This window comes from Papio anubis, chromosome 14 (genome assembly GCF_008728515.1).
Source record: "Papio anubis isolate 15944 chromosome 14, Panubis1.0, whole genome shotgun sequence".
NCBI classification, from domain to species: Eukaryota; Metazoa; Chordata; class Mammalia; order Primates; family Cercopithecidae; genus Papio; species Papio anubis.
Window position 1 is genome coordinate 104697494 of NC_044989.1, and position 26351 is coordinate 104723844.

General features: G+C 44.5%; 1 protein-coding gene across 6 annotated transcripts in view; it reads right to left on the reverse strand.

Annotated features, from left to right (window-relative positions):
* VWA3B (von Willebrand factor A domain containing 3B) overlaps positions 1-26351 on the reverse strand; it is a 236803-nt gene that overhangs the window by 163577 nt on the left and 46875 nt on the right. For all 6 annotated transcript variants that reach the window (XR_002516781.2, XM_021925079.2, XM_021925080.2 and 3 more), the window contains one exon: positions 22317-22432. Coding sequence is in view for 5 of the 6 variants with exons in the window: in XM_021925079.2 (XP_021780771.2) it covers positions 22317-22432 (116 nt within the window). In the remaining variant the exon portion in view is untranslated. The remainder of the gene's footprint in view (positions 1-22316; positions 22433-26351) is intronic.

Below are 26351 nucleotides of genomic sequence, written 5' to 3' on the forward strand. Positions count from 1 at the left end.
TATTTACTCTAATGTAATTTTACTAATCCATACTTCCTATTTCAGTTTAATTAAATTTTCAAGGATATACAGGAAGAGAACCAAAATAAAAGATGAAGCCTCCTCCAAACCCAAGAGATCAGAAGTCTTTTTCTTTGCTGAAAAGGAGTCCTCAGACCACTAAACAGACTCCCTCCTCCTGGGCCCACAGGACCTTCATAACCTAAAAAGCAGCTGCTCAGAAGATTGGGCCTGTCCCTCTTAAAGACACAGTCCCTGGAGAGCTTTAGCCAGCAGTTAAAGTTCCTTCCCAAACACCAGTAAGCCCAGCCCGAATCCGGGACAATCCATGCCTCCATGAAAGCTTCTGAGAATTGAAAATTACTATGTCCAATTTATAAATATTATTGCACCATTTACACTTCTTACAGAGCTCAGTCTGACAACACAGAAGTAGGTGAAATTCACGCCCAGGACAGACCCCACGGCATAACCCTACTTACCACTGAGTCAGATTCTAGTTGTGGTGGAGGAAGGACAGGCGCTCCTGATTTCCCCTACAAAGCCCCCTGCGGCCTCCTCCTAGGATCCACCTTGACAAATGGACGCATTTCCCATAAGAACAAAGTTTAACAGTACAGTTTTCACTTCCTTGTTCCAAATTACAATTCACCCATCGTTATGCATGCAGACAAACTGGTTACTATCATGACCATTACGAAAAATGCTCTTTGTGACACAGGCTGCCAAATCCTTTTGGATTATTTCACTTTCCAGAACCAATATCTACAATAAAAGCCCACTTGGAATCCCAAGAAGAAAAAAAGGAAACTACCATTAATGGAATGTCAGTTTTGTGCTAGACATTTCCACGTGTGTCGTATGCTTTAATTATCCCAGAAACTACGGGGTAGATGTTATTATTCCCATTTTTATCAATGAGGAAACATAGCTCAGAGACATTAGGTAACTTGCCCAAGGTCACACAAGTATTTAGTGGCAAAACTCAGATTTGAATCCAGGTCTGATCCCAAAGTTGATTCACTTTCCAGCAAACACTGTCTCCAAGCCAAAAAAGGAATCACAAAAGAACAAAAGATTGTGAGGGCGTACATTACTGTTCATCAAACATTCACTTTCCTCCCCACCTCCGTGTGAGTGGAGTAGACCTCCCCAGCCATTGCTGTAGGACATGATCATGTGACTGGCTCTGGCCAATTGGATATGACATGAGCAGGGGCCTTAAATGTGGCACATAGCAGGCCTCAGCTCGTGCCCATGCATTCACCACAATAAGAATAAACCCTGGACTGCCGGGCACGGTGGCGCACGCCTGTGATCCCAGCACTTTGGGAGGCCGAGGCAGGCGGATCACTGAAGGTCAGAGACCAGCCTGGCCGACATGATGAAACTCAGTTTCTACTAAAAACACAAAATTAGCTGGGCATCATGGCAGGTGCCTGTAATCCCAGCAACTCGGGAGGCTGAGGCAGGAGAATCGCTTGAACACGGGAGGCAGAGGTTGCAGTGAGCCGTGACTGTGCCACTGCACTCCAGCCTGGGCAACAGAAAGAGACTCCATCTCAAAAAAAGAAAAAAAAAATTAGCACTAAAGGAGAGTCCATTCTATGTTAATCAAACTGCAGGTGACATGTAGACCTGTGATCAAGAAATAATGGCTGACATTTTTCCAAATTTGATGAAAACTGTAAACCAACAGGTACAAGAAGCTCAGCAAACCTCGAGTGCAAGATACATGCCATCGAGTGGCGAGAAGACTCAGTGGCATGTTTTGCTCTTGAAAAGGTGAGAAGCTTCAGAAGGCAAACGGAAATAGAAAGGAGGCAGCAGGGAGGATGTATGTCGGTCCTTCCTCACCCCCCAGAGAGTCAGTGGCATCTGTTAAAATCACACCTACAGACTGTCAGAGGATGGTGCGGAGAGGAATCGAATTTTAGAATAGATAGTTTAGAATAGAATTTTCTTCCAGACTAACGTGGGGAAACCAGACACCACGCAGGCAGGCACAGGATCCCAGAGGGTGATGGGAATAGAAGGGTATGCCTCCTGCTCTAGAAGTTCACAGAAATTGGGCAAAAGGGTCTTTAGACACCACCAAGCCACGGAATCAAGGTTAGAGGCAATTTCACTTGATCCCTAGGGGGCAGGCATCACCATCGCATCAGGGCCACCTCTGCACACATGCTCAGAGGGCTCCTGACTCAGCAGGTGCTGTGAACCTGAGTCTGCTCCCTGTCCTCTGCCTTCACATTCTTTATAGTCAAAGATGAATGACCACAAACTCCTGAAGGGCAATTTAAAAAAAAGGTAAAATGTAACGCACTACCTAATGCACTCCCTAAGCAGCTCACGTCGTCACTGTCAAAACACTGGGAAAAGCTTTCCCTCGCCTGGAAAGAGCAGTCCCGGAAAAACAAACACACAGAAAAAACTTTCGGGAGAAATCCCTCCAAGCAATTAATGTACCTATAGGAATCTAAAGCCAGCACAGAATCAATAAATAATTTTACAGGAAGATACATCTATTTTTGCCTTTACAATGAAGCAAGAAACTAGATAAAATTGCTCTCAGTCTACAACTACTTTTTGTTTTCCTCAGAAGAAGCATTGATATAAGGAACTATCCTAAAATATGAGGTTTAAAAGTTGATAATAATTCATATATAACTAATTTATTTGCAGACACCATTACAATGTATGTATCAAACCCATTATAAGAAATGAAGATTCATACAAATATCTACTTACCTATGAGTATCAAACAACAAAATTAAATGAAATCAGAACTTGTAGCAATGTGTCTATCTATTTATCCAGGCTTTAGTAATTTGGGTTAGAGCAGTCCAAAGTCCTTTGAAAACTTTCAAAACCAATTATAGCTTTTTAAATCTCCAATTGATAATTGATAACGAGGCGGGGGAATAGGGTCTGGAGGCAGGGAACCTAAGGCCAGTTCTCAGTGACTTCCTGGAACTAAATCAAAAGGAAAACCCCAACTTTCCACACCTAAGTAACAGAAGAACCAGAGGTACTCCCTTTGCAAACCCCACCCCCCCCTACACACATATCTTTTCTGCCTGGCAGATGGAAAATTGAAAGTACCTTTGATTGGCTGCTTTCCACAATCAATCAGACGTTTGCATAAGGTGTAACCTTTGCAACTTCATGTCGGCCTCTGACTAGTTTCTTTCCACAACCAATGAGACTGATTGCAGGCCACTACTTCATTTGCATATGGTGTATACCAAGCGGCCAATGAGAAACCTCTTGAGGGTATGTAAACCCCACAAAATTCTGTAACTGGGCTCTTGAGCCCCTGTGCTCAGGCGGCTCACACCCTGTGGAGGGTACTTTCATTTTCAATAAATCCCTGCTTTTGTTGCTTCATTTTTTTCCTGGCTTTGTTTGTGAGTTTTGTCCAATTCTTTCTTCAAAATGCCAAGGACCTGGACGCCCTCCACCAGTAACAATAATATTATTGTTTCAAAATTTTAAAGGCTTTAATACACCAAAAAGCAAAGCTGCAGTAAGCAAACTGCTGATACAGCTCAATCTTTTTTCTTTCAAAGTGTATCACTGGAGCTAACCAAATTATGTCAATAAACCAAGGAAGAGAGAAGAAAAATGTATTTGGAGCAAAACCCAAAAAGCTTAGCATGTCAATAAATATTATGAGAAAAACAGTGTGCCTTGAATAAGACAGCACAGAAACCAAGCACACATGCACTCGCCTTAGAAGACTCAGTCTGGCAAGCGACATTCGAAGTGAAGGTTTATTTGGATAACATGAAGCCCATTCTTCACATCTACAATAAATATACAGAGTAGGTAGAAAAACAAATTATAGTCAAATGGTCATGACCAACCTCAGACTAGAAAGAGAAAGAGCCCTGAAGCACAGCAGGTGGTCCAGGAGCAAGCGTCATATAGAAGAATATAATATATTGCAAAGGGTGACACAGAGGTCAGTGGAGAAAGAAAGGGTGCGTGAGTGGTGTGAAGGCAGTTGCTACATATTTTAGGGAAAATCCATTTATATTCCCACATCACACCATACTTCAAAATAAATCTAGAAGGACCAAAACAATTTTTGCTTTTGTTTTAAATTCAGGCCATAAAGAACCGAAAGGAGAAGAAATACAGTTACGAAGGAGCTATAGGATTTATAGATTAGAGTTACTGTGTAAATTTTATGGTTGCCTATACAAAATAGCCAAAATGAAAAGGAACACAATGACCAACATAAATTATCCATATGTAATACATCAAAGGCTGTTCACACGATGTGATAAGAAACACGAGACCCCCACAAGGAAAAGGGTAACAGACAAACAGGCAGTTTACAAAAGAAGTTAACAAATCCAAAAATGTTCAACTTCACTACTTTTAATACTAATTGACACTAATTTCTTAAAGAAATTCAGATGGAAACAATGAGATACTATTTTTATGCTAATTCAGGTTCTGTGAAATGGGTGTGAGTTGTATTGTCTTAAAATATTTTTCGGAAAGCAATTCAGCATGAGAGATTACCCCACAATGTTCAAATATTTTGGTTCAATATTTTCACTACTAGAAATCTATTTTTTTTAAATCTAAACTATAGAAGTAAATACACCACACAAAAGATAAGTACAGTATGATCTCTAACAGCAAAAGAAGATTGAAATTACCCAAATGTCTAATAGGAAATGACTGACAAAACTCTAATATATGACTTTAATGAAGTATTCAATATTTTTAATGTCAACTACACAAATTTTATATTTTTTGATTTAAAAAATCAAGTGGGAAAATACCTGATTTTATATTAAGAAGAAAATTCAATATTCAACTTGTACAATAATATATTTATGCTTTAATTAATATTCAATGGTGCAAATATCTGGATGGCAAGAATGTTTCTTTTCCTTTCTTCTCCGTATTTTCCAAATTGTCTGTACTATGTCTGGAGAGTACAATATAGTCAGGTGCTCCTGACAGCCTCGGTTCAGACCCCCAGCCTCATACAAATGTGATAATGTATGCACGCACCTAGCGGCACTTCCCTGGTCCAATAATTAGAAACATCATGCTTTCTAATTAATTACATCAGGAGATATCTGATCTAGTAGTAAGAGAACAAAACAAAGGATGAAAGTTATTTTCTAATATTACAAATTATATTCTCTTTTAAAACACCACAATTGTATATCATGCTTTCAAAAATTATTTTGGAATTTGCGAAATTAAGAATAGATGGGCTAAGTATTCAAATGATACTTTATCAATTTTATTTAAATGAGAGGCAACATAATGTGTGCCACATAACCCTATGATCAAAAAATTGACTGACACTGTCCACTCCACACAGTCGATGAAGACTTCAGGTTCCACATTTGCTCTTAGAGCCACGCCTTCATACATCTTGGAACGTTTACACTTAGCCTTTACTTCCAGGATGAACAAAGCTATATAAGTCAATATTGTTTCCCTTTTCTAAAAATTATGAGGGGAAATGAGAATGGAAAAGAAAACACAAACACCTTTTTTCCTCCAAACTAGGGAGACAAACGTAACATACTGATAAGGGCTGTGGAGAACAGCTGAGATGGGGCAGAAGCAAGCAGAAGAAAGCACAGAGAATGTGTACCCAGAGTGGTCAAGAGGGCTGTGGCAGCTCTGAGGAAGTGGGGGGTGCCTCACCCACAGTCAAAGGTGAGCCTTGTCGGCAATGCTGGATGCTGGAACCTCAGTGACAAGTGCTAACAGCAAAATCTGCCTACTTGGTTAAGAGAGGCAAAAGAGGTAGGGCTTCGCAAAGTATCACCCAGAACAAACTTACATGTAGGAACCACTCTGTCCCTGCAGCAGCAAAAAAGCAGAGAGCCCCTGAGTTGTGAGGCATAGATGGCTATCTTAGCCCCTTCCCAACCTTACCTCCCGTAGGACATGCCTGCAGATAGCTTGTGTCCATTCCACGGTGATCAATAAAACAGAAGCTGGTACACAGCACCCAAACAAGGATACTATAAGAAACTTACGGGGAAAAGAACAGTAAAACTACCAAGAGATGAAGAACACACTAAAAATGTTACCAAGGAGTCCTTACAATTATGATCCAACATTTTTTTTCTGTGAATTAAATATCTATATGAAGCCATCATCTCCATGAGGAAAGGATACAAAGCAGAAATTCAAGAACTCAAAAATGAGATGGAAAGGCAACAAGATGAAATATAAAAAATAAAAATTTAGGAAAGGGCCAGGTGCAGTGGTTCATACCTGTAATCCCAGCAGTTTGAGAGGCCAAGGCAGGAAGATCACTTGAGGCCAGGAGTTTGAGACCAGCCTGGAAAACATAGTGAGACCCCCACACACACCCAATCTCTGCAAAAATAAAAAATTAGCTGGGCATGGTGGCATGTGCCTATAGTCCCAGGGCTTTAGAAGGCTGAGGCAGGAAGGTTCTTTGAGCCCAGGAGTTTAAGGTTGCAGTGATCTTTGATCATATCACTTCATTCCAGCCTAGGCAACAAAGTAAGAAACTGTCCCCCACCCCCCCAAAAAAAACTCGGTAAAGAGGGAAAAAAAGCACAGCAGTTAAGATGAAATTGATGCAAGCTCAATGAAAAAAAGTGCTGTGGAACTCACTGTAAGAAACCACAGAGGGTGAACAGAAGGAGAAATAATGTGCTTGAAAATATCAGAGAGAAAATAATAGATGTAGAAGACTGTTAAAGGAGATACACCAAACAGATAAAATGAGTCTCTGAAGAAGAAAACCAGCATGATGCAATGGTTACGAGAACAGTCTTGATTTTGAATCCTGACTCTGCCACATGCTATTAGGAGTTATGTGAATTTGGACAAGTTTCACTGAGGAAAGAGAGAGACCCTCTCATATTGTTTTATACTCAGTACCTGTTTTAAGAAAAAACAAGGAAGTAAAACCAAAGACAGGCAGCCTGGCGCCAGGCCCAAAACCAGGCCTGGGCCTGCCTGGCCTAAACCCAGTAGTTAAAAATCAACTCATAACTCAGAAACCGATGTTATTCATAGATTCCAGACATTGTATAGAAGAACACTGTGAAACTCCCTGCCCTGTTCTGTTTCTCTCCAACCACCAGTGCATGCAGTCCTGTCACATACCGGCTGCTTGCTCAAATCAATCACGACCCTTTCATGTGAAATCTTTAGTGTTGTGAGTCCTTAAAAGGGACAGAAATTGTGCACTTGGGGAGCCTGGATTTTAAGGCAGTAGCTTGCTGATGCTCCCAGCTGAATAAAGCCCTTCCTTCTACAACTCGGTGTCTGAGAGGTTTTGTCTGCAGCTTGTCCTGCTACATTTCTTGGTTCCCTGACCGGGAAGCGAGGTAACTGATGGAGGGCCGAGGCAGCCCCTTAGGCAGCTTAGGCCTGCCCTGTGGAGCATCCCTGCAGGGAACTGTGACCAGCCTGAGTGATGTGATCCAAAGATCGCTCCCAGGTAGGCAACTGCCCTGGTGGAACGCCTCATCAGAGCAGCACCTAGCAGGCCCCCGTGGAGGATTAACACAGTGGCTGAACACCGGGAAGGTCCAGACCTCTGAAACTTGGTAAGACTAGTCTTTGGAACTTGCCCCACTCCATTTGAGTGGAAGCGTGGCCTGATTACCCACAGTGTGCCTGGATTAGCATTTTGTTCTGGTTTTGACTTGACTTGAATTGCTCGATACTTTGGTTTTGACTTGGCTTAAATTTCTTGATACTCAGATTTTGAATTTCGTGGTATTCTGATTTTGGTTTGGTATAAACGATAAAAGTGTGTGTGTGCCCTCTTTACCCGTTCTTTGTTTTGTGGTGAGTGTGTGTGGTGTGAGTGTGGCATTTTGTCTTGAGAAAATATGGGTCAGGCGCAAAATAAGCCCACCCCACTAGGAACTGTTGAAAATTTTTTAAAAAGGAAAAAAAGGAGGGAGGCAGAATTTATATAAAAAGAATGTCACATGGTAAATTCTTGTCTTGAAATAAATTAACTAGTTGTTTAAAAAAAGCTTGTAATAAGTCAAAAAGTTGAGACATGTCAAAAAAATTGTCTGCAAAAGTCATAAAAGAAAACAGGTTAAAAAATGTATGCAAAAACTGTTGTATAATTTAAAAGTAATAAGGCCTCCTGAGTACAACTGAAGAAACAGTTTATGTGCAAGGTGTATAAAAAAAGTAAAATACACCTTTGGTAAAATGATTACAAGGAGGCATAAGAATGTGGATTTTAGGCCGGGCGCAGTGGCTGACGTCTGTAATCCCAGAACTTTGGGAGGCCGAGACGGGCGGATCATGAGGTCAGGAGATCAAGACCATCCTGGTTAACACGGTGAAACCCTGTCTCTACTAACATACAAAAAATTAGCCGGACATGGTGGCGGACGCCTATAGTCCCAGCAACTCGGAAGGCTGAGGCAGGAGAATGTCATGAACCCGGGAGATGGAGCTTGCAGTGAGCCGAGATTGCGCCACTGCACTCCAGCCTGGATGAAAGAGTGAGACTCCATCTCAAGAGAAAAAAAAAAAAAAAGAATGTGGATTTTGACCTACATTAAAAGGTTAAAAAATTATTGTTTTGAAAGTTTAAGCAAGTTTTAAAACGTTAGTTGTAAAAAAATTCTGTGTGTAAACATATTAGCTAAAATTAAAAAGGTATTATCCAGTTTTTCTGTGAACTGGACATTAAAATAAAAATACAACAGGTTTTTCTTAAAGCATCAACCTGCTCTTTAACAAAAATTATAAAAGGTTAAAAAGAGTCTATAAAATCTTACCTTATAGTCAAACATGAAAAATTGGATAAATATGTCTACAAGGTTTTTATTAAAATTAAGTTTAACATTAATAACACACTAATATAAAGGTAAAATTTAGCTTATCTGGTATAAAAATCATACAAGCAGCATTATTAAATATAAAATGGTGTTTAGCTTTCTTTGGTCTAAAAACTAATAAAGATAGGTGCTAAAGGAAACATTCATTTTACTAGAGGATCATAGAAGTTAAAGACTTAAACTTTGGCAATTAAGACAGCATACCAAGATGCAAATGCCTGATTAAAACGGATCAAATATTCCATCTGCACGTTAAACAAAAGCAATTGTTATGCTTGTGCACATGGCAGGCCAGAGGCCCGGAGAAGGTGGTCCTCCAGTCGACCAGGCATGGGCTGCATGGTAGCTCTTTTCCAGGATGCTACAGCATGGAGTAATAAGTCATGCCAGGTCTCTCTGCTATACCCCAAAGTCCCTGCGGGTCAGCCCCCGAGGGCCATCCAGCTTCCTTCTCCCAACACTAAGTTCACTTGGTGTCTCTCACAGCAGGGAGGAGACTTAGCATTCCTTGGAGACCTGAAGGGATGCAATGAGCTTAAGAATGTTCAAGAGCTTATCAATCAGTCAGCCCTTGTTCATCCCCGAGCAGATGTGTGTGGTATTGTGGTGGACCTTTACTGGGCACTCTGCCGAACAACTAGCGTGGCACTTGTGCTTTAGTCCATTTGGCTATCCCTTTCACCCTGACATTTCATCAACCAGAGGAAAATAATAATAATAATAATAAGACATCATAAAGCGAGAGAAGCCCCTTATAGGTCTTTCAACTCTCACATCTATTTAGATGTAATTAAAGCCCCGCAAAGAATACCAGATCAATTTAAAGCTTGAAATCAAATAGTTACAGGATTAAAATCAACATTTTGGCAGATGACAGTCAATAAAAATGTAGACTAAATAAACTACATCTATTACAACCAACAGCAATGAGCTTCTCATGAGTTAAAAAGAAAAACTTATGTCAGCCCCAGCCCTGAGGCTACCTGACCTGACAAAACTCTTTACACTCTATGTGTCAAAAAAATAAAATAAAATAAAAAATGGCAGTTGAAGTTTTAACCCAGACTGTAGGGCCCTGGCCAAGGCCAGTGGCCTATCTCTCAAAACAACCAGAGGAGGTTTCCAAAGCCTGGCCCCCATGTCCAAGGGCCCTGGCAGCAATGGCCCTGTTAGCACAAGAAGCAGATAAGCTAACTCTTAGGCAAAACCTAAATATAAAGTCCCCCCATGCTGTGGTGATTTTAATAAAAACCAAAGGACACTATTTGCTAATAAATGCTAGACTAACTGGATACCAAAGCTTGCTCTGTAAAAATCCCCGCATAGCCATTGAAGTTTGCAACACCCTAAACCCCACCACCTTGCTCCTGGTCTCAGAGAGCCCAGTTAAACATAACTGTGTAAAAGTTTTGGACTCAGTTTATTCTAGTGGGCACAACTTCCAAGACCATCCTTAAACATCACTAGACTGGGAGCTGTACGTGGATAGGAGCAGCTTCGCCAACCCCTGCAAAGTGACTCTGAAGAGGACGACAAGCCCTGCTCCAGTCACACCCAGAAGCTGACTGGTCCACGCATGGCTGAAGCATGAGGAAACTCATCGTGGGACTCATTTTCCTTAAAATTTGGACTTGTACAGTAAGGACTTCAACTGACCTTCCTCAGACTGAGGGCTGTTCCCAGTATATACATCAAGTCACTGAGGTAGGACAAAAGATTGCTACGGTCCTATTATTTTATGGTTATTATAAGTGTACCAGGACTCTAAAAGAAACTTGTTTGTATAATGACACCCAGTACAAGATATGTAATCCGGGAAGTGACCAGCCCGATGTGTGCTATGACCCCTCTGAACCTCCCATGATCACAGTTTTTAAAATAAAATTAAGGACTGGTCCTTTTCTAAGTAACACAAGTAAAGTAATAGCTAAAACAGAAAAAAGAGGGGTCCCCAAAAATGTAACCTTAAAATCTGACGCCTGTGCCGCTATGAATAAGCAGCAGCCTGGGATGGGATGTGGTTCTGTAGATTGGGGAAAAAGTTACACAGCAGAAAATAAGTATATCTGTCAAGAATTATATTTATGTGAGATGTGTCAATACTGGTCTTGTTTCATTTGGGCTACTTAAAAAAAATAAAAATAAAAATAAAAAAGATCCTGTTTAGCTCCAAAAAGGAGAACGCAGCTCCTCCTGTACGAGTGGAAGCTGCAACCCCTTAAAATTAATAATTACAAATCCCTTAAACCCAAGGTAAAAAAAAAAAAAAAAAAAAGGAGAACATGTATCTCTGGGCATCAATAAAAAAGGACTAGGTCCTAGAGTAAATATCTTAGTAAAAGAGGAGGTACGTAAACTCTCTCCAGAACTAGTATTTCAGACTTTCTATAATAAACTAAATGTGCCAGTACCAGAGACTCCAGGAAAAACCAGAAATTTGTTTCTGCAATTAGTTGAGCATGTAGCCCAGTCTCTAAATGTCACTTCATGTTATGTTTGTGAAAAAAACTGTAATAAGAGATCAATGGCCACAGGAAGCCCGAGAATTAGTTCCTGCAGACCCAGTTCCTGATGAATTTCCGGCCCAAAAGAACCACCCTGACAATGTTTAGGTTCTAAAATTCTCAATTATTAGACAGTATTGCAGAGCTAGAGAAGGAAAAGGATTCACTGATCCTGTAGGGCAGCTTAATTGTCTTAGGTAAAAGCTGTATAATAGTACCACAAAAACAGTCCCACCCAGAATTCCACCAGGACTAGACTGCCCCCACCGGGTTATACTGGATATGTAGACATAGATCCTACGCTAAGCTGCCTGACCAGTAGACAGGTGGTTGTGTTATTGGCACTATTAAGCCATCTTTCTTCTTACTGCCCATAAAAACAGGTGAACTTCTGAGCTTCCCTGTCTATGCTTCCCACGGAAAACAAAGCATAGCCATAGGTAATTAAAAAAATGATAAATGACCTCCTAAAAATCATACAATACTATAGGCCTGCCACTTAGACACAAGATGGCTCATAGGAATACTGGACCCCCATTTACATGCTCAACCGAATCATATGGTTGCAAGCTGTTTTAAAAATCATCACTAATAAAACCGGTCAAGCCTTGACTATTCTGGCCTGGCAAGAAACTCGGATAAGAAATGCTATCTATCAAAATAGATTGGCTCTCGACTACTTGCTAGCAGCTGAAAAAGAGGTCTATAAGAAATTTAACCTTACTAATTACTGTCTACACACAGATAATCAAAGGCAAGTCGTTAAAGACATAGTTAAAAATATGACAAAACTGGCACATGTACCCGTGCAAGTGTGGCACGGACTTAATCCGGGACCCATGTTTGAAAATTAGTTCCCAGCACTAAGAAGATTTAAAACTCTTATAATAAAAGTTATAATAGCAATAACCTGCTTACTGCTCCCTTGTTTGCTACCTGTACTTCTGCAAATGATAAAAAAGCTTCATCACTGCCTTAATTCACCAAAATGCTTCAGCACAAGTGTACTATATGAATCACTATCAATCTATTGCACAAAAAGACAGAAGTAGCAAAAATAAGAGTGAGAATTCCCACTAATAAAAAGTGAGAGTCTCAAAAGGGGGGAAATGAGGAAAGAGAGAGCCGCTCTCATATTGTTTTATATTGTTTTATACTCAGTACCTGTTTTAAGAAAAAACAAGGAAGCAAAACCAAACACGGGTAGCCTGGTGCCAGGCCCAAAACCAGGCCTGGGTCTGCCTGGCCTAAACCCAGTAGTTAAAAATCAACTCATGACTTAGAAACTGATATTATCCATAGATTCCCAGCATTGTATAAAAGAACATTGTGAAACTCCCTCTCTGTTCTGTTTCACTCTGACCACTGGTGCATGCAACCCCTGCTATGTACCCCTTGCTTGCTCAAATCGATCACGACCCTTTCATGTGAAATCTTTAGTGTTGTGAGCCCTTAAAAGGGACAGAAATTGTGCACTCGGGGAGCTTGGATTTTAAGGCGGTAGCTCGCCGACGCTCCCAGCTGAATAAAGCCGTTCCTTCTACAACTCGGCGTCTGAGAGGTTTTGTCTGCGGCTCGTCCTGCTACATCACAACCACCTTCTGTTTTGGTTTCTCCATCACTAAAATGAAAATAATAATAGTGCCTACTCCATGGGAGTATGTTATGAGGATTGAGTGAGCTGGAATTTGGTAAGAGGCTGGAAGAGGACCTGGCACATACAAAGCAACCTGTAATATATTTGTCCAATTTAAAATAAGCATAAAATGAAACAGGACAAATATTTATTTAAAGATACAATCCAAGGAATCTTGTCTAAAATAGAAGTCTGGAGTATACAGATGGAAAGGGTACACTGTATACCAGGGAAAATGGACCATGGCAGCCAGCACTGAGACAAATCCTAACACTTAATGGACTTTAAAGATCAAAAAAGAATTTTGGGGGCAACCAGGCAAAAAGATAAAGTCACTTATAAAAGAAAAACAAATCGAGCTGGCCTCGGATTTCTCCTCAGCAACATGCAGCAGAGAGGATGTGGGAGCCCAGCTCCTGAGCCACTCAAGGGAGGAAAGTGAGCCAAGGGCATCACAGCAGCCAGGCTGTCCTTTCAGTGTGTAAAGACTGCAGAGGAGGACATTCAAAAACTCTGTGGATAACCAGGTGTGGTGGCTCAGGCCTGTAATCCCAGCACTTTGGGAGGCCAAGGCTGGTGGATCACTTGAGGTCAGGAGTTCATGACCAGCCTGGCCACATGGTGAAACCCCATCTCCACTAAAATACAAAATTTAGCCTGGTGTGGTGGCGGGCACATGTAATCCCAGTTACTAGGGAGACTGAGGCAGGAGAATCTCTTGAACCCAGGAAGTGGAGGTTGCAGTGAGTCAAGATCGTGCCACTGCACTCCAGCCTGGGTGACAGAGAGAGACTCCCTCTCAAAACAAACAAACAAACAAATATATATACATATATATTTGATATAACTCAACATATACATATTATCATTTTGATTTATCCTCATATTTAAAATTGTTAATGTGATTATTTATATGTTTTACACTAAGCCCTTGGAATCTAGTGTATATTTTACATTCACAGCACATCTCAATTTGGACTCACTCCATTCTGAGTGCTCTCCAGCCACATGCGGCCAGGGGCTTCCAAATTGTACTCTAGAGCTGCATGCCTCACTCAAGAGCCTGCCAACTCTTCATTTATCATTCTCCAGCATCTATTCTTGAAGTGTTATTTTAGAACATCAAAAACAAAGTAACTAATGAAGTTATCTCCGTGGTCTCCACCTCCACAGAAGAGCCATCTGTGTTAGGATTTAACATCACACCCCTGGCACTTACAGAAGGTCACATTTATGCACATGGATGGATCACATTCTGCGATGATAATCTGTTTTCCCCTCTCTCCTCCTCCACATTGGAGCAGATACCAGGCTCATTGCAAACTTTCCCCCAGGGAGGTTGATGGCAGTGTAGAAAGATGAAGTCGGTCGCAAGACGTTCCAGCTTTTTTAAGCCTAAACCCCTAGGAGAGGTATTAGGGTTTACAAAGCAGGTAGCTTTGAAGAAGCAGGAAGGAGCAAGGCTTTTTCTCAGATAAAAGGGAGCTTGCCTTTGGCTTGGGGGAGAACAGGAGACAGGCCCCAAGAGAAGACAAGAACTGGCCTCAGTTCTTTGCAGCACCCTGGGAGGAAGTCTGCGTGGCGGGAATCCAGAGGCGCAGGGCAGGGTCTACACAAGACTTACACATCCGTAGTCCAGCCCGGGAACAGCACGGAGATGTTCAGCCTGAAGCGGCAGTAAGGCAGGGACAAGGGGTATTTATGCGGTGATTTTCCAGAACAGATATCCAACGACTAGACCCCACCTCCTGATGCATAAACGCTGCGCAGGGTCTCCAAACTGTGGGTAAAGCTCGGGTTGGGGACAAGGACTGAGCTTAATTTCCCACCCAACCAGAGGAGAGGAGACTGGAATAAAAAATTAAACTGAATTCTAGAAATCAAAGTAAGTAATCGGCCTTGTTTTGGTGACCAGAAATTCAAATCTGCCACTTAGGAGGCCTCACCTGGGTCTGCCAGGACCTCAGGCAGTGCCACCTACACAACCAATGCACTGGAGCCAGTTCTTCCAGAGGGGACAGCTAAGACCATCACTAACTGGTGGGCAGAGACAGGTGTGTCTCCTCTTCCAGAGGGGCCAGTTAAGACCATCACTAACTGGTGGGCAGAGACGAGTGTGCCTCCCGGAAGTCACTGCTGACTTGGAGAACATCATGATAAGATTAAGGTTCAAAGAATATCACAGAATATTTTTAAGCCCTGGTCAGGTGCAAAGTGGCCAGCAGGAAGGCCACTTGGAGTTTGCTTAAAAGATGAGTTTCCCTGACTCCCAAGAATGCCCAGTGAGAGAGTTTGGATGTCTGTCCTCTGCAAATCTCATGTTGACATGTGGTTGCCAGTACTGGAGATGGGACCTGGCGGAAGGTGTGTGGGTGACAAGGGCAGATCCCTCCTGAATGACTTGGTGCCCTCCCTCTCCGTGGCAATGAGTTTCCATGAGATGTGATAGTTAAAAAGAGTCCGAGTCCTCCTCCTTCTCACTCCGTCTCTCACCACGTAACGCACTGGCTCCCCCTTTGCCTTCTGCCATGTTTAAAAGGCTTTCAGAAGCTTCCTGAGGCCTTACCAGGAGCTGAGCAGATGCTGGTGCCCTGCTTGCACAGCCTGCAGAACCCTGAACCAAATAAACCTCTTTTCCTTATAAATTACTCAGCTTCAGGTATTCCTTTGTAGCAGTGCAAAACGGACACATACACACAGAAAGAGAGGGGCATAGAAGACGGTTTTTCAGGGCTGTTTCAGATTCTGAAGCAAAAAGGTCTCCTTCAGCAGCACCAGATGGAACACCGCCAACCAGAGCGGATGAAAAGTGTCCCCACATTTAAACAATGAGCGGCTGCTATGTGTAAAAAGCTTTCAGAGGCTAGGTAGGAGGAATGTCAACAGATTCCCTGAGAGCCAGGTGCCCAGGCAAGGAGACCCTGCTACCTGCCCATCAGGCCCACCTCTTAACTGGCCATTGGTGAGGGGGCCTGGGGCATAGGCCACAAGACTGTGGACAGGGGAAACTGAGACCCCAGGGCAAGAATGGGGAAAATGTTGCCCAGTCTTGGAAAAGGATGTTTTCCAAGGAAAATTCCTAGATTCAGGGAAGCTTAATGTGCCTGTCTTATTTTGTTTCTGGGTAAGATGAATATTAATACTTCACGGTAGACACAGGCCAGGAAGAAAATCTACACTCATTAACAGAGAAGGGCAGAGAAGCTGCTGGGGGCTGGGTGGCTCAGAGGAGCACCAAGAGGGAGCATCGCTCTGGTCCCATAATAATCTGTATTCCATTGGTGCCCCTGACCCTCTCCAGCAGACAGACAAGACCATCATAAAGAGAGAAAGAGGCAGGAACGCCCTCACGCAGAGAAGTATGGCTCAACAGAGCAGCCACCTCCCCCGCTCAATGCCCCAGGAGTGAGAACAGCGGCAGGGACCCAGCCAACTCTGGGCTGAAACAAGGGGAAGGACAGGTACAAGGAGCAGAGGCTTAAAAGACGAGTGGCAGCTTCCAGTCAGCAGCATCTGCCAGACTAAACCTCCGACACTCCCTAAATCCAAGCCAAAGATCCTGCTCTCACCAGGGAGGGGAGCTCATCTGAGGCTGGGGGAGCATTCCCGGATGGGACGGATCAGTGCTGGGAGGAACCAGAATCTCTGAGGCAGGCAGTCATCCCTGGCAGTAAAAGGTGAGACGACCGCCACGTGCCCACGTCCGGGCATCCAGCTTTTGGGGCCCTGGGATTCTGACCACCCGGCCAGGTAGCTGCACCAAGGGCCTGGGAGCCCAGTGCAGGCCAGCAACCGAGCCCCACCCTCACGCAGGTGAGTAGTTATTCCTTTCTAGAAACATCGAGATTTGCTTAAGGAGCACGGATGGTGGAGACTATGTCATGAGACATTATGAGATCTGCACCCCTGCCCACACACATTTCCTTTGTCATCACTCTGTGCTTCCTGGGCTCAGGGGGCATACGCAGCAGGGGAAGACAGGAATTCTGCACGTTCTCCCCCAGTGTGTAAGAAAATGCAGGCGAGCTCATGAAAAAATACAATTACAGAATTTCTAATGGGTCTCTCTAGCATTCGGGAGTTTGTGAACAGAAATTCTTGCTTGCCCCGGTTTCTGGACCTTCCCAAATTACCATTGAAAGGTACTGTCCTGTCTATGGCTTGTATGCTGCAGCAGATGCCTCAACAACCAGCCTAAAAGGGCAGACGGGAGACACTGGCCACGGAATGCTTCCCAGAAAGGTAATGTTTACATGGAAGGAAGCAGGGAAGCAAAGGAGCATCTTCCAGAGCTTACATGAGAGCAAGTGCATATGGCCCAAGAGATGGCAGACGTTCAGACAGAGCTTGAAAACGAGGTGCATGTGGAAGGGGGAAGTGGATGGGATTAGAAGGCGGGAGCCCTGCTGAGTAGGAGCCGTGTTGGAGCCCGAGGCGAAGGGGAGCAATGCGGTACGCACCCCTGCACACATGATGGCATGGATTTGCAATGGGTAATTTGTTCCCAGAACATTAAAGTAGTTGAAAAAAATTCTAGAAAATTAAAAAGTTGGCCGGGCGCGGTGGCTCAAGCCTGTAATCCCAGCACTTTGGGAGGCCGAGACGGGCGGATCACGAGGTCAGGAGATCGAGACCATCCTGGCTAACACGGTGAAACCCCCTCTCTAGTAAAAAAATACAAAAAACTAGCCGGGCGAGGTGGCGGCGCCTGTAGTCCCAGCTACTCGGGAGGCTGAGGCCGGAGAATGGCGTAAACCCGGGAGGCGGAGCTTGCAGTGAGCTGAGATCCGGCCACTGCACTCCAGCCTGGGTGACAGAGCGAGACTCCGTCTCAAAAAAAAAAAAAAAAAAAGAAAATTAAAAAGTAAAAATGTTAAAATTTACATCGTTTCATTTGTACTAAAACAGAATTTATTATTTTACACTACTAATCTTGATGGAAACAAAATCATCAACTAAAAAGTATGTTCTGGCCGGGCGCGGTGGCTCACGCCTGTAATTCCAGCACTTTGGGAGGCCGAGGCGGGTGGATCACGAGGTCAGGAGATCGAGACCATCCTGGCTAACACGGTGAAACCCCGCCTCTACTAAAAAAAAGTACAAAAAAATTATCCGGGCGTGGCAGCAGGCGCCTGTAGTCCCAGCTACTCCGGAGGCTGAAGCAGGAGAATGGCGGGAACCCGGGAGGCGGAGCTTGCCGTGAGCCGAGATTACACCACTGCACTCCAGCCTGGGAGACAGAGCGAGACTCCCTCTCAAAAAAAAAAAGGATGTTCTAAGTCTAGTTCTTATTTCATTTTCAACTCAGAGTTGTAAATTATAAGAAATGTGAGAAAGTAACTTTGAAAGTATGTGTGATGAATAAAAACTTTAGCGAGAGATATATACTCCCAAAATACTTAAAATAGTGCATTAATACACATTTTAATTGTTCAAGATTTTTTAACTTAATAACCTAGAAACAAATTATCATTACAAATAATAAATAACAGCATATATATAGAGGCACACGTTTCTCCTCTTGCCTCAGGCTCCAATATGGCCTCACAGAGTCTTGTTGGAACCCGTCTTTATTTGAAATTGTGATATTTTCATCACCATGGATTTTTGCGGCATTAACTCTGGCTTTTTAAAATATTGTGTCAAAATTTCAACAAGCACATGAAAAGCTGCTCAAAATAATGAATCAGTAGGGAAATCCAAATTAAAACCACAATGAGATATTGCCTCACACCCATTAGGATGGCTACTATCAAAAACAGAGAAAATAACAAGTGCTGGCCAGGACGTGGGAAATTTGTGCACTGTTGGTAGGAATGTAAAATGGTATAGCCGCTATGGAAAACAGTGTGAAGGTTTCTGGAAAAAAATTAGAAACAGAATCCCCATATAGGATTCAGAACTTCTATTCTGAGTATATATCCCAAAGAATGAAAAGCAGAATCTCAAAGAGATATTTTGTACACCCATGTCCATAACATTATTCCCAACAGACAAAAGGTAGAAGTCACCCAGGAGTCCGTTGGTGGATGAATGAGTGAAGCGGGCGTGGGCATCCACGCGATGAATGAGTATGAGCGAGTAGGCATCCCGCGATGAATGAGTGTGAAGCGGGCGTGAGAGCATCCCACGATGAATGAGTGACGAGGCGTGTTTTATCCCACGATGAATGAGTGAGACGGGCGTGGCATCCCGCGAGTATGGGCCAGTGAAGCGGGCGTGGCGCATCCACGATGAATGAGTGAGCAGGCATTAGAAGCATCACGATGAATGGAGTGAGCGAGGGCGTACGGCATCCACGATGAATGAGTGAACGAGACGTGGCGCATCCACGATGAATGAGTGAACGAGACGTGGCGCATCCACGATGAATAGGTAGAACAGGGCGTCGCGCATGCGATGAATAGTGAAGCAGAGGCGGCGCATCACGATGAATGAGTGAACGAGATGTGGCGCATCCACGATGAATGAGTGAACGAGACGTGGCGCATCCACGATGAACCAGATGGAATATTCTGGTTCACTCATTCATCATGTGGAATATTATCCGCCTTCAAAAGGAAGGAAATTCTGGCACATATTACAACATAGATGAAACTTGAGAACATTATGCTAAGTGAAATAGGCCAGTGGCAGAAAGACAAATACTGTATAATTGCACTTATTTATGAGATACCTACAGTAGTTGCATTCAGAAAGGAGACAGAAAGTAAGTAGAAGGTCGGTTGCTAGGGGTGAGGGTGGGACAAATGGGGTGCTGTGATTTGAATATATGTGTCCCTCCAAAATTCATACATTGGAACCTAATACCTAATGTCACAGTATTAAGTATTAAGAGTGGGGCCTTTGGGGAAGTAATTAAGTCATAAGGATGGAGCCCTCCTGAATAAGATTAGTGCTCTTATAAAAGAGGCTGAAGGGAGTGTCCAGTTCACTTTTTTTTTTTTTTTTTTGGCCCTTTCATCTCCTCTGCCTTGTGCAGGCACAGCATTCCTCCCCTCCCAAAGATACAGCAGCAAGGCACAGTCTGGGAAGCAGAGTGAGCCTTCACCAGACACCAAATCTGCTAGTGCCCTGATCTCCGATTTCCCAGCCTCCAGAACTGTGAGAAGTAAGTTTCTCTTTATAAATTACCCAGTCTAGGATATTTTACTCTAGCAGCAGGAACAGATGCAGACATCGGAGGCTACTGTTTGATGGGCACAGGGTTTCAGTTTGGGAAGATGGAAAGGGTGGTGACGGGTGTACAGCAATGGGAATGTCCTTAACACTACTGAACTCTCAGCTTAAGAGTGGTTCAGATAGCACATTTAGGGTACATATGATTTACTATAATTTTTTAAAAAACATTCTTTATCTTAACTGCAGAGTTTCTTTTTTTTTGTATTGGTACAGAGCATGGCGTCGTGGTAAGTCACACCCCGAAAGCCTGTTACCTGGAATCCAAAAAGTCAATAATAGCAGGAAATTCCTTCAGATTGCCAGCAAAGTCCTCTGCGCTATGCTTCTCTAACGCCTTACTTGAGAGTCTCTATTTTCTATACAATAGAGGGGGAAATAATGTAAGAAGTCACTCCCCCACCAAACAAGAGGGTGGCCTGAGAAAAGTGATGCTGGAAAAAGCTTGAAGCAGCTGATGTGGCAACGGAGAGAGACGTGATCAGGTAACGGGAAGAAACCTGCCTCTGAGGCCCAGGTGAGGTGGGAAATCACACATTTTCCAAATCAAAACAGTCTGTCAAGGTTTCTGGGCAGTTTGAGTGGGAGAGGTAGGCTTTGAAATGTTGGCATTTCTGGGACACTGTGATGGACAGAGGAGACAAGATTCACATACTGGGACATTGTGATGGACAGAGGAGACAAGATTCATGTACTTAGGATTTGGGATTCTCCCCCCAGATTCAGATGTGATCACTGAAATGGACTGAGAACAGCAATCCATGCCAAGCATTTTGTTCTAAGAAAAGTGTTTTTGTATGTAATTTGCTTGCTTCAAAAGGTTAGTAAGATGGTAGTTGCTGAAAATGCAAGCTATGCAGTTTGTATTTCCCTTTATAACTAAGTTGCCAAGGAATCCGGAGACCAAGACTAAACCCCCTTTCCAGTAATTGGCCCACCTTGGGTTGCTGGTAACATCTCACATTCTTTGCCCTGATTAAATCATTGCCCACTAGGGTTAATCTTGTGAAATACTTTCAATACATCCTGAATTAATTTCTTCTTAGATTAGCATCGATCTTGCCTATATATTGGCATTTTCTCAAATTCTCTGGAGATGTCCCTTTCATAATTGGAACAAAGGTGTCTGTTACGTGAAGTAGTGCCTCCAGTGAACTCTATGGGAACCTCTTCCCTCCTCTGCTTGGACAGCAAGAATTTGAATCTACAAAGTGTGTGTCAGGAACAGGCTCATGACTCATCCTCACTTTTATCTACATCTGACAACCTAACCTCCTCCTGGGAGCCTTTGCGGCACCATTACATAAATCTTTCAAGCAGCTGTTGCTACAACTTCTCTCTCATCCCTAAGGAGTAGCCTCTGCCTTATAATGAAGCTAGAAATCTGTGTGATAATTTAAAAAGCGGTGGAGTGGGGGTGGGGTTTCTTAGACTTCTAACAACCCACCAGGTCACTTCACCCAACAATCGAACAGGGGGCTTCCTTCCCTCCTTTTCTCAGTGGGGTTTATTCAGAGTCTTCAGCACTTTGCAATTGCATCAGCTTAAAAGAAACTCCCATCTCCTGGCTTTCTGAGTAACCTTCCAGTGTTTTTCCGAACCACAGCCTATTTCTCACTGATTTGGTGACCTCATTCTCTGTCCTCATTAAGTTCTCTGATCACATTCGTTGAATGAAAGGGGAAGTTCATTCCGCCTCCATAAAGGTTCCTGTGCAGCCTCGGCCCTCACAAGGGACAGGCCAGTCTCTTAAGCTGCATCCACAGGCCCTGCTTTCATCACAGGGAGGACAGCAGAAATGCCCCCAAGAACCGCAGACACCCTCTCTGCAGCCTCCCAACTAATCCACACAGCAGAGTGGCTCTGCCTTGCCGAGAACTAACTCCGGTATTGACATGCCCAGGGCCACATCTCCAGCAGGTTCTCAAGTTCGTAAACACACATCCCTTAGGCCATTTCCCTGGGTTGTAAACTTATGCCCGGTTGCTAGGCTGACAAATTCACCACTAATATCCATTAACTCCGCTCTTGCACCACATTAATAATATTATACAAAAGACACGGGGAGTCTCTCCCTCGTACTTTACTTCCTAACGATCCACGTCATCTGAGGCTATTCGGGACACAGCTACACCACTTCTTCTGGATTCCAGGTACCTGGAGGGAGTTTTCCTTTCAGTTTCCTTGAATTCCAAGTCATCACATCGTCACCATCCTTCGTGGAGAATGCAGGAAATTCTACACACTCTGTTCTCTCAGCGAATGCATGGAATCTGAAACATGAAGAGACGCTCATCAGGAAGGTGGTACGCGGGTGTCCGTGCATGCCTGTTACTTCTCCTGGGACTGAACGCGCTCTTCTGCGGCACTGGGCATCTTCATCTTCTTAGCCACGGTCACTATTTCTCCTTGCACTTTGTCAGTTCCACAAGCAAAAGACAGGGAGGCAGAAGAGCACAGAGAATTGTGAATGATGTGGGATTTTAACTGACAACTCATCCTTTCATTAGAGGGTAAATTAGCTCAACCAAATGGTATTTCCTGGTTCTGGGAAAATGACACTCTATGCTTATATTCTTTCTCTTGTTCCCAGGGTTCCATCATGTCAACACAGCTTAACCAAGCCAGGGGTCTAATGAGGGGCCCCAGTAGCACCCATCAGCTCTGTGGGTTCAGGGAGGACAGCTCATGACACAGACAGCATTTGCCTCATCTGCCTGCTGCTGATGCGTACCAGTCAACTTTAACTCAGCAAACACACACTTTCCCAGGAGCCAAGCTTAGGCACGAATAAGAAGCATTCCTGTGTGGACAAGTTTTTAGGACCTGTCTCTTCAAAGCATAGTCCGAGGAGCAGCAGGTTAGGAATACACACTCCCAGGCCCCCACCCAGCCCTGTGGAGTCCAAATATCCATTTAACAGGGTCCCCAGGTGGCTGACAGGCACAGGAAAGTTTGCAAGCACTGGTGTGGTGCACGGGGTGACGGGCTAAGTCACACCCTCAAAGCCACTTAACTGGAATCCAACAAGTCCATAAAGAGCAGGACATTTCTTTCAGGCGGGCAGAGGAAGTCACAAGTAATGCTCCTCCAGCCCCGCAGGAGTTCCATCTCTGCCTAGCACCACACACTCAACTCAGAGAAAATCCCGAAGCACCGCTTAGGATGGAAATGGTGGGAGAAGTCTAGGGAACCCACCTTGGCTATGGAAAGCCTCAGTCTCTTCCTAAAGGGTTTCAGGCAAGACTGGAATAATGACTTGACGGCAATTAAAAGGTCAGCCTCATTCTGGTGGCCCTTCCTAAAGCCAGTGAACTCTTAGCCTGGCCATTCCCAGCTCCTGCAGGAGCTTCCTCCGGAGCTGAAATGTCCAGCTCCCTTGTCCTGCAGGGCAAGGAGGGGAGATGGGTAAGGTTCGCCCCAGCAGGCCCCATGCCCTGAGTGTCAAGGCCTTTGGCACCCAGGACTTCCCACTCTCTGATCTGTTTTCTAGATTAGAAAAGAGAGCAGGGCAGAAATTGCCTCTGGCTGATACAGTCTCGTTTGTGCAGGAGCAGCTCAGCATTATGACAGGCTATTTGGGCCTTAGAGCACAGCGCTGTGCTTGGACTGGTGGTTCTACCCAGACACAGCCTCTGGCACAGGAGAAGCCCGAGTCCAGCTGGAGGGTCACCAGACCAGGCAGCCTCCTGCAACCTGAGACACTCAGGACATGCCACTTGCAGCTGGAGAATAACTGCCCTCCAGCTGGGGCCCCACAGCCAAAGGTACACCAACACCAACCAGAAGCCACGGAGCATCCAGGCAGGGAGTGGAGAAGGCAGGGGCACTACTCGTGCTGGGTTACACCTGCCTGCAAAGGCCCAGAGCGTGGACAGGAGGATCAATGCCTCATCCTTTTCTGCAAAACCCACCTCCACGCACTGCACGGCCTCGTTAGGTAGCTGAACCACAGTTTCTCTCACAGGAAATTTTTCCCTGGGCTCTAGCATGCCCCAGATGAGCTAAGCCGAGAACAGCAAGAGAGGTGACTGGCCAGTTGCCTCTTTCAACTAGTGAAGTTAGAGGAGGGAGCCCCCTTCTGTACTTAGGGGCTCAGGAACCCAGAATGGGAGCCGTATACCTCATGTTAAAAGATTTCAAAGTGCTGTAAGAGCAGCCACAGCAATGGTCCTTAGAGTCCCAACCTCTTGTTAATAACGAAAATTCCTAGCCCTTCACAGAACCTGAAAATTAGAATTCCTGGGGCTGTGGCTATAAAATTAGCATTTCAATCAAGCTCTCTGGGCAGTTATTATGCAAAGTGATGGGAAAAATGCATATTCCCAGGCTCGCTCTATGACAGGGAATGAGCCTGCAAGGTGAAGCCTGGCCTCCGTATGATTAACAAGCTCCCCGGTGACTGTGATGAGCACCTACACTGAAGAACGAGATGCCATCTTACCCTGTTAGGAGGGCTATTATCAGAAAGAAAAACTAACAGATGCTGCTGAGAAGACAGAGAAAAGGGAAATGTCAGGCCTCTGAGCCAAAGCTAAGCCATCGTATCCCCTGTGACCTGCACGTACACATCCAGATGGCCGGTTCCTGCTTTAACTGATGACATTACCTTGTGAAATTCCTTTTCCTGGCTCATCCTGGCTCAAAAGCTCCCCCACTGAGCACCTTGTGACCCCCCCACCCCGCCAGAGAACAACCCCTCTTTGACTGTAATTTTCCTTTACCTACCCAAATGCTATAAAACAGCCCCATCCCTATCTCCCTTCTCTGACTCTCTTTTTGGACTCAGCCCGCCTGCACCCAGGTGATTAAAAAGCTTTATTGCTCTCACAAAGCCTGTTTGGTGGTCTCTTCACACAGACGCGCATGACATTTTGGCGCTGTGACTCGGATGGGGGACCTCCCTTGGGAGATCAACCCCCTGTCCTCCTGCTCTTTGCTCCGTGAGAAAGATCCACCTACGACCTCAGGTCCTCAGACCCACCAGCCCAAGGAACATCTCACCAATTTTAAATCAGGTAAGCGGCCTCTTTTTGACTGTCTTCTCCAACCTCTCTCACTATCCCTCAACCTCTTTCTCCTTTCAATCTTGGCGCCACATTTCAATCTTTCCCTTCTCTTAATTTCAGTTCCTTTCCTTCTCTGGTAGAGACAAAGGAGACGCGTTTTATCCGTGGACCCAAAACCATGGGGCTGGTCACGGACTCGGGAAAACATTCTTCCCTTGGTGTTTAATCACACGGGGATGCCTGCCTGATTATTTACCCACATTTCAGAGGTGTCTGACAACGTGGGGATGCCTGCCTTGGTCCTTCACCCTTAGCAGCAAGTACTGCTTTTTTGGGGGGCAAGAACCCCCCAACCCCTTCTCTGTCTCTACCCCTTCTCTGCTTTTCTCAGGGCCAGAACCCCCTGACCCTTTTTCTCCATGTCTTGACCACTTCTCTCTGCTTTTCTTGGGGGCAAGAACCACCCGACCCCTTATCTCCACATCCTGAACCCTTTCCCGCTTTTCTAGAGGGCAAGAACCCCAAACCCCTTATCTCCAAGTCCCAACCCCTTTCCCGCTTTTCTGGAGGGCAAGAACCCCCCAACCCCTTCTCTCCATGTCTCTACTCCCTCTTTTCTCTGGACTTTCCTCCTTCACTATGGGCAACCTTCCACCCTCCATTCCTCCTTCTCCTCCCTCAGCCTGTGTTCTCAAGAACTTAAAACCTCTTCAACTCACACGTGACCTAAAACCTAAATGCCTTATTTTCTTCTACAATGCCACTTGACCCCAGTACAAACTCGACAGTAGTTCCAAAGAGCCAGAAAACGGCGCTTTCAATTTTTCCATCCTACAAGATCTAAATAATTCTTGTTGGAAAATGGGCAAACGGTCTGAGGTGCCTGACGTTCAGGCATTCTTTTACACATCGGTCCTTCCCTAGTCTCTGTTCCAAATGCAACTCGTCCCAAATCTTCCTTCTTTCCCTCCTGCCTGTCCCCTCAGTCCCAACCCCAAGCGTCGCTGAGTCTTTCTAATCTTCCTTTTCTACAGACCCATCTGACCTCTCCCCTCCTCACCAGGCTGAGCTAGGTCCCAATTTTTCCTCAGTCTCCCCTCCCCCACCCTATAATCCTTTTATCACCTCCACTCCTCACACCTGGTCTGGCTTACAGTCTCCTTCCGTGACCAGCCCTCCCGCA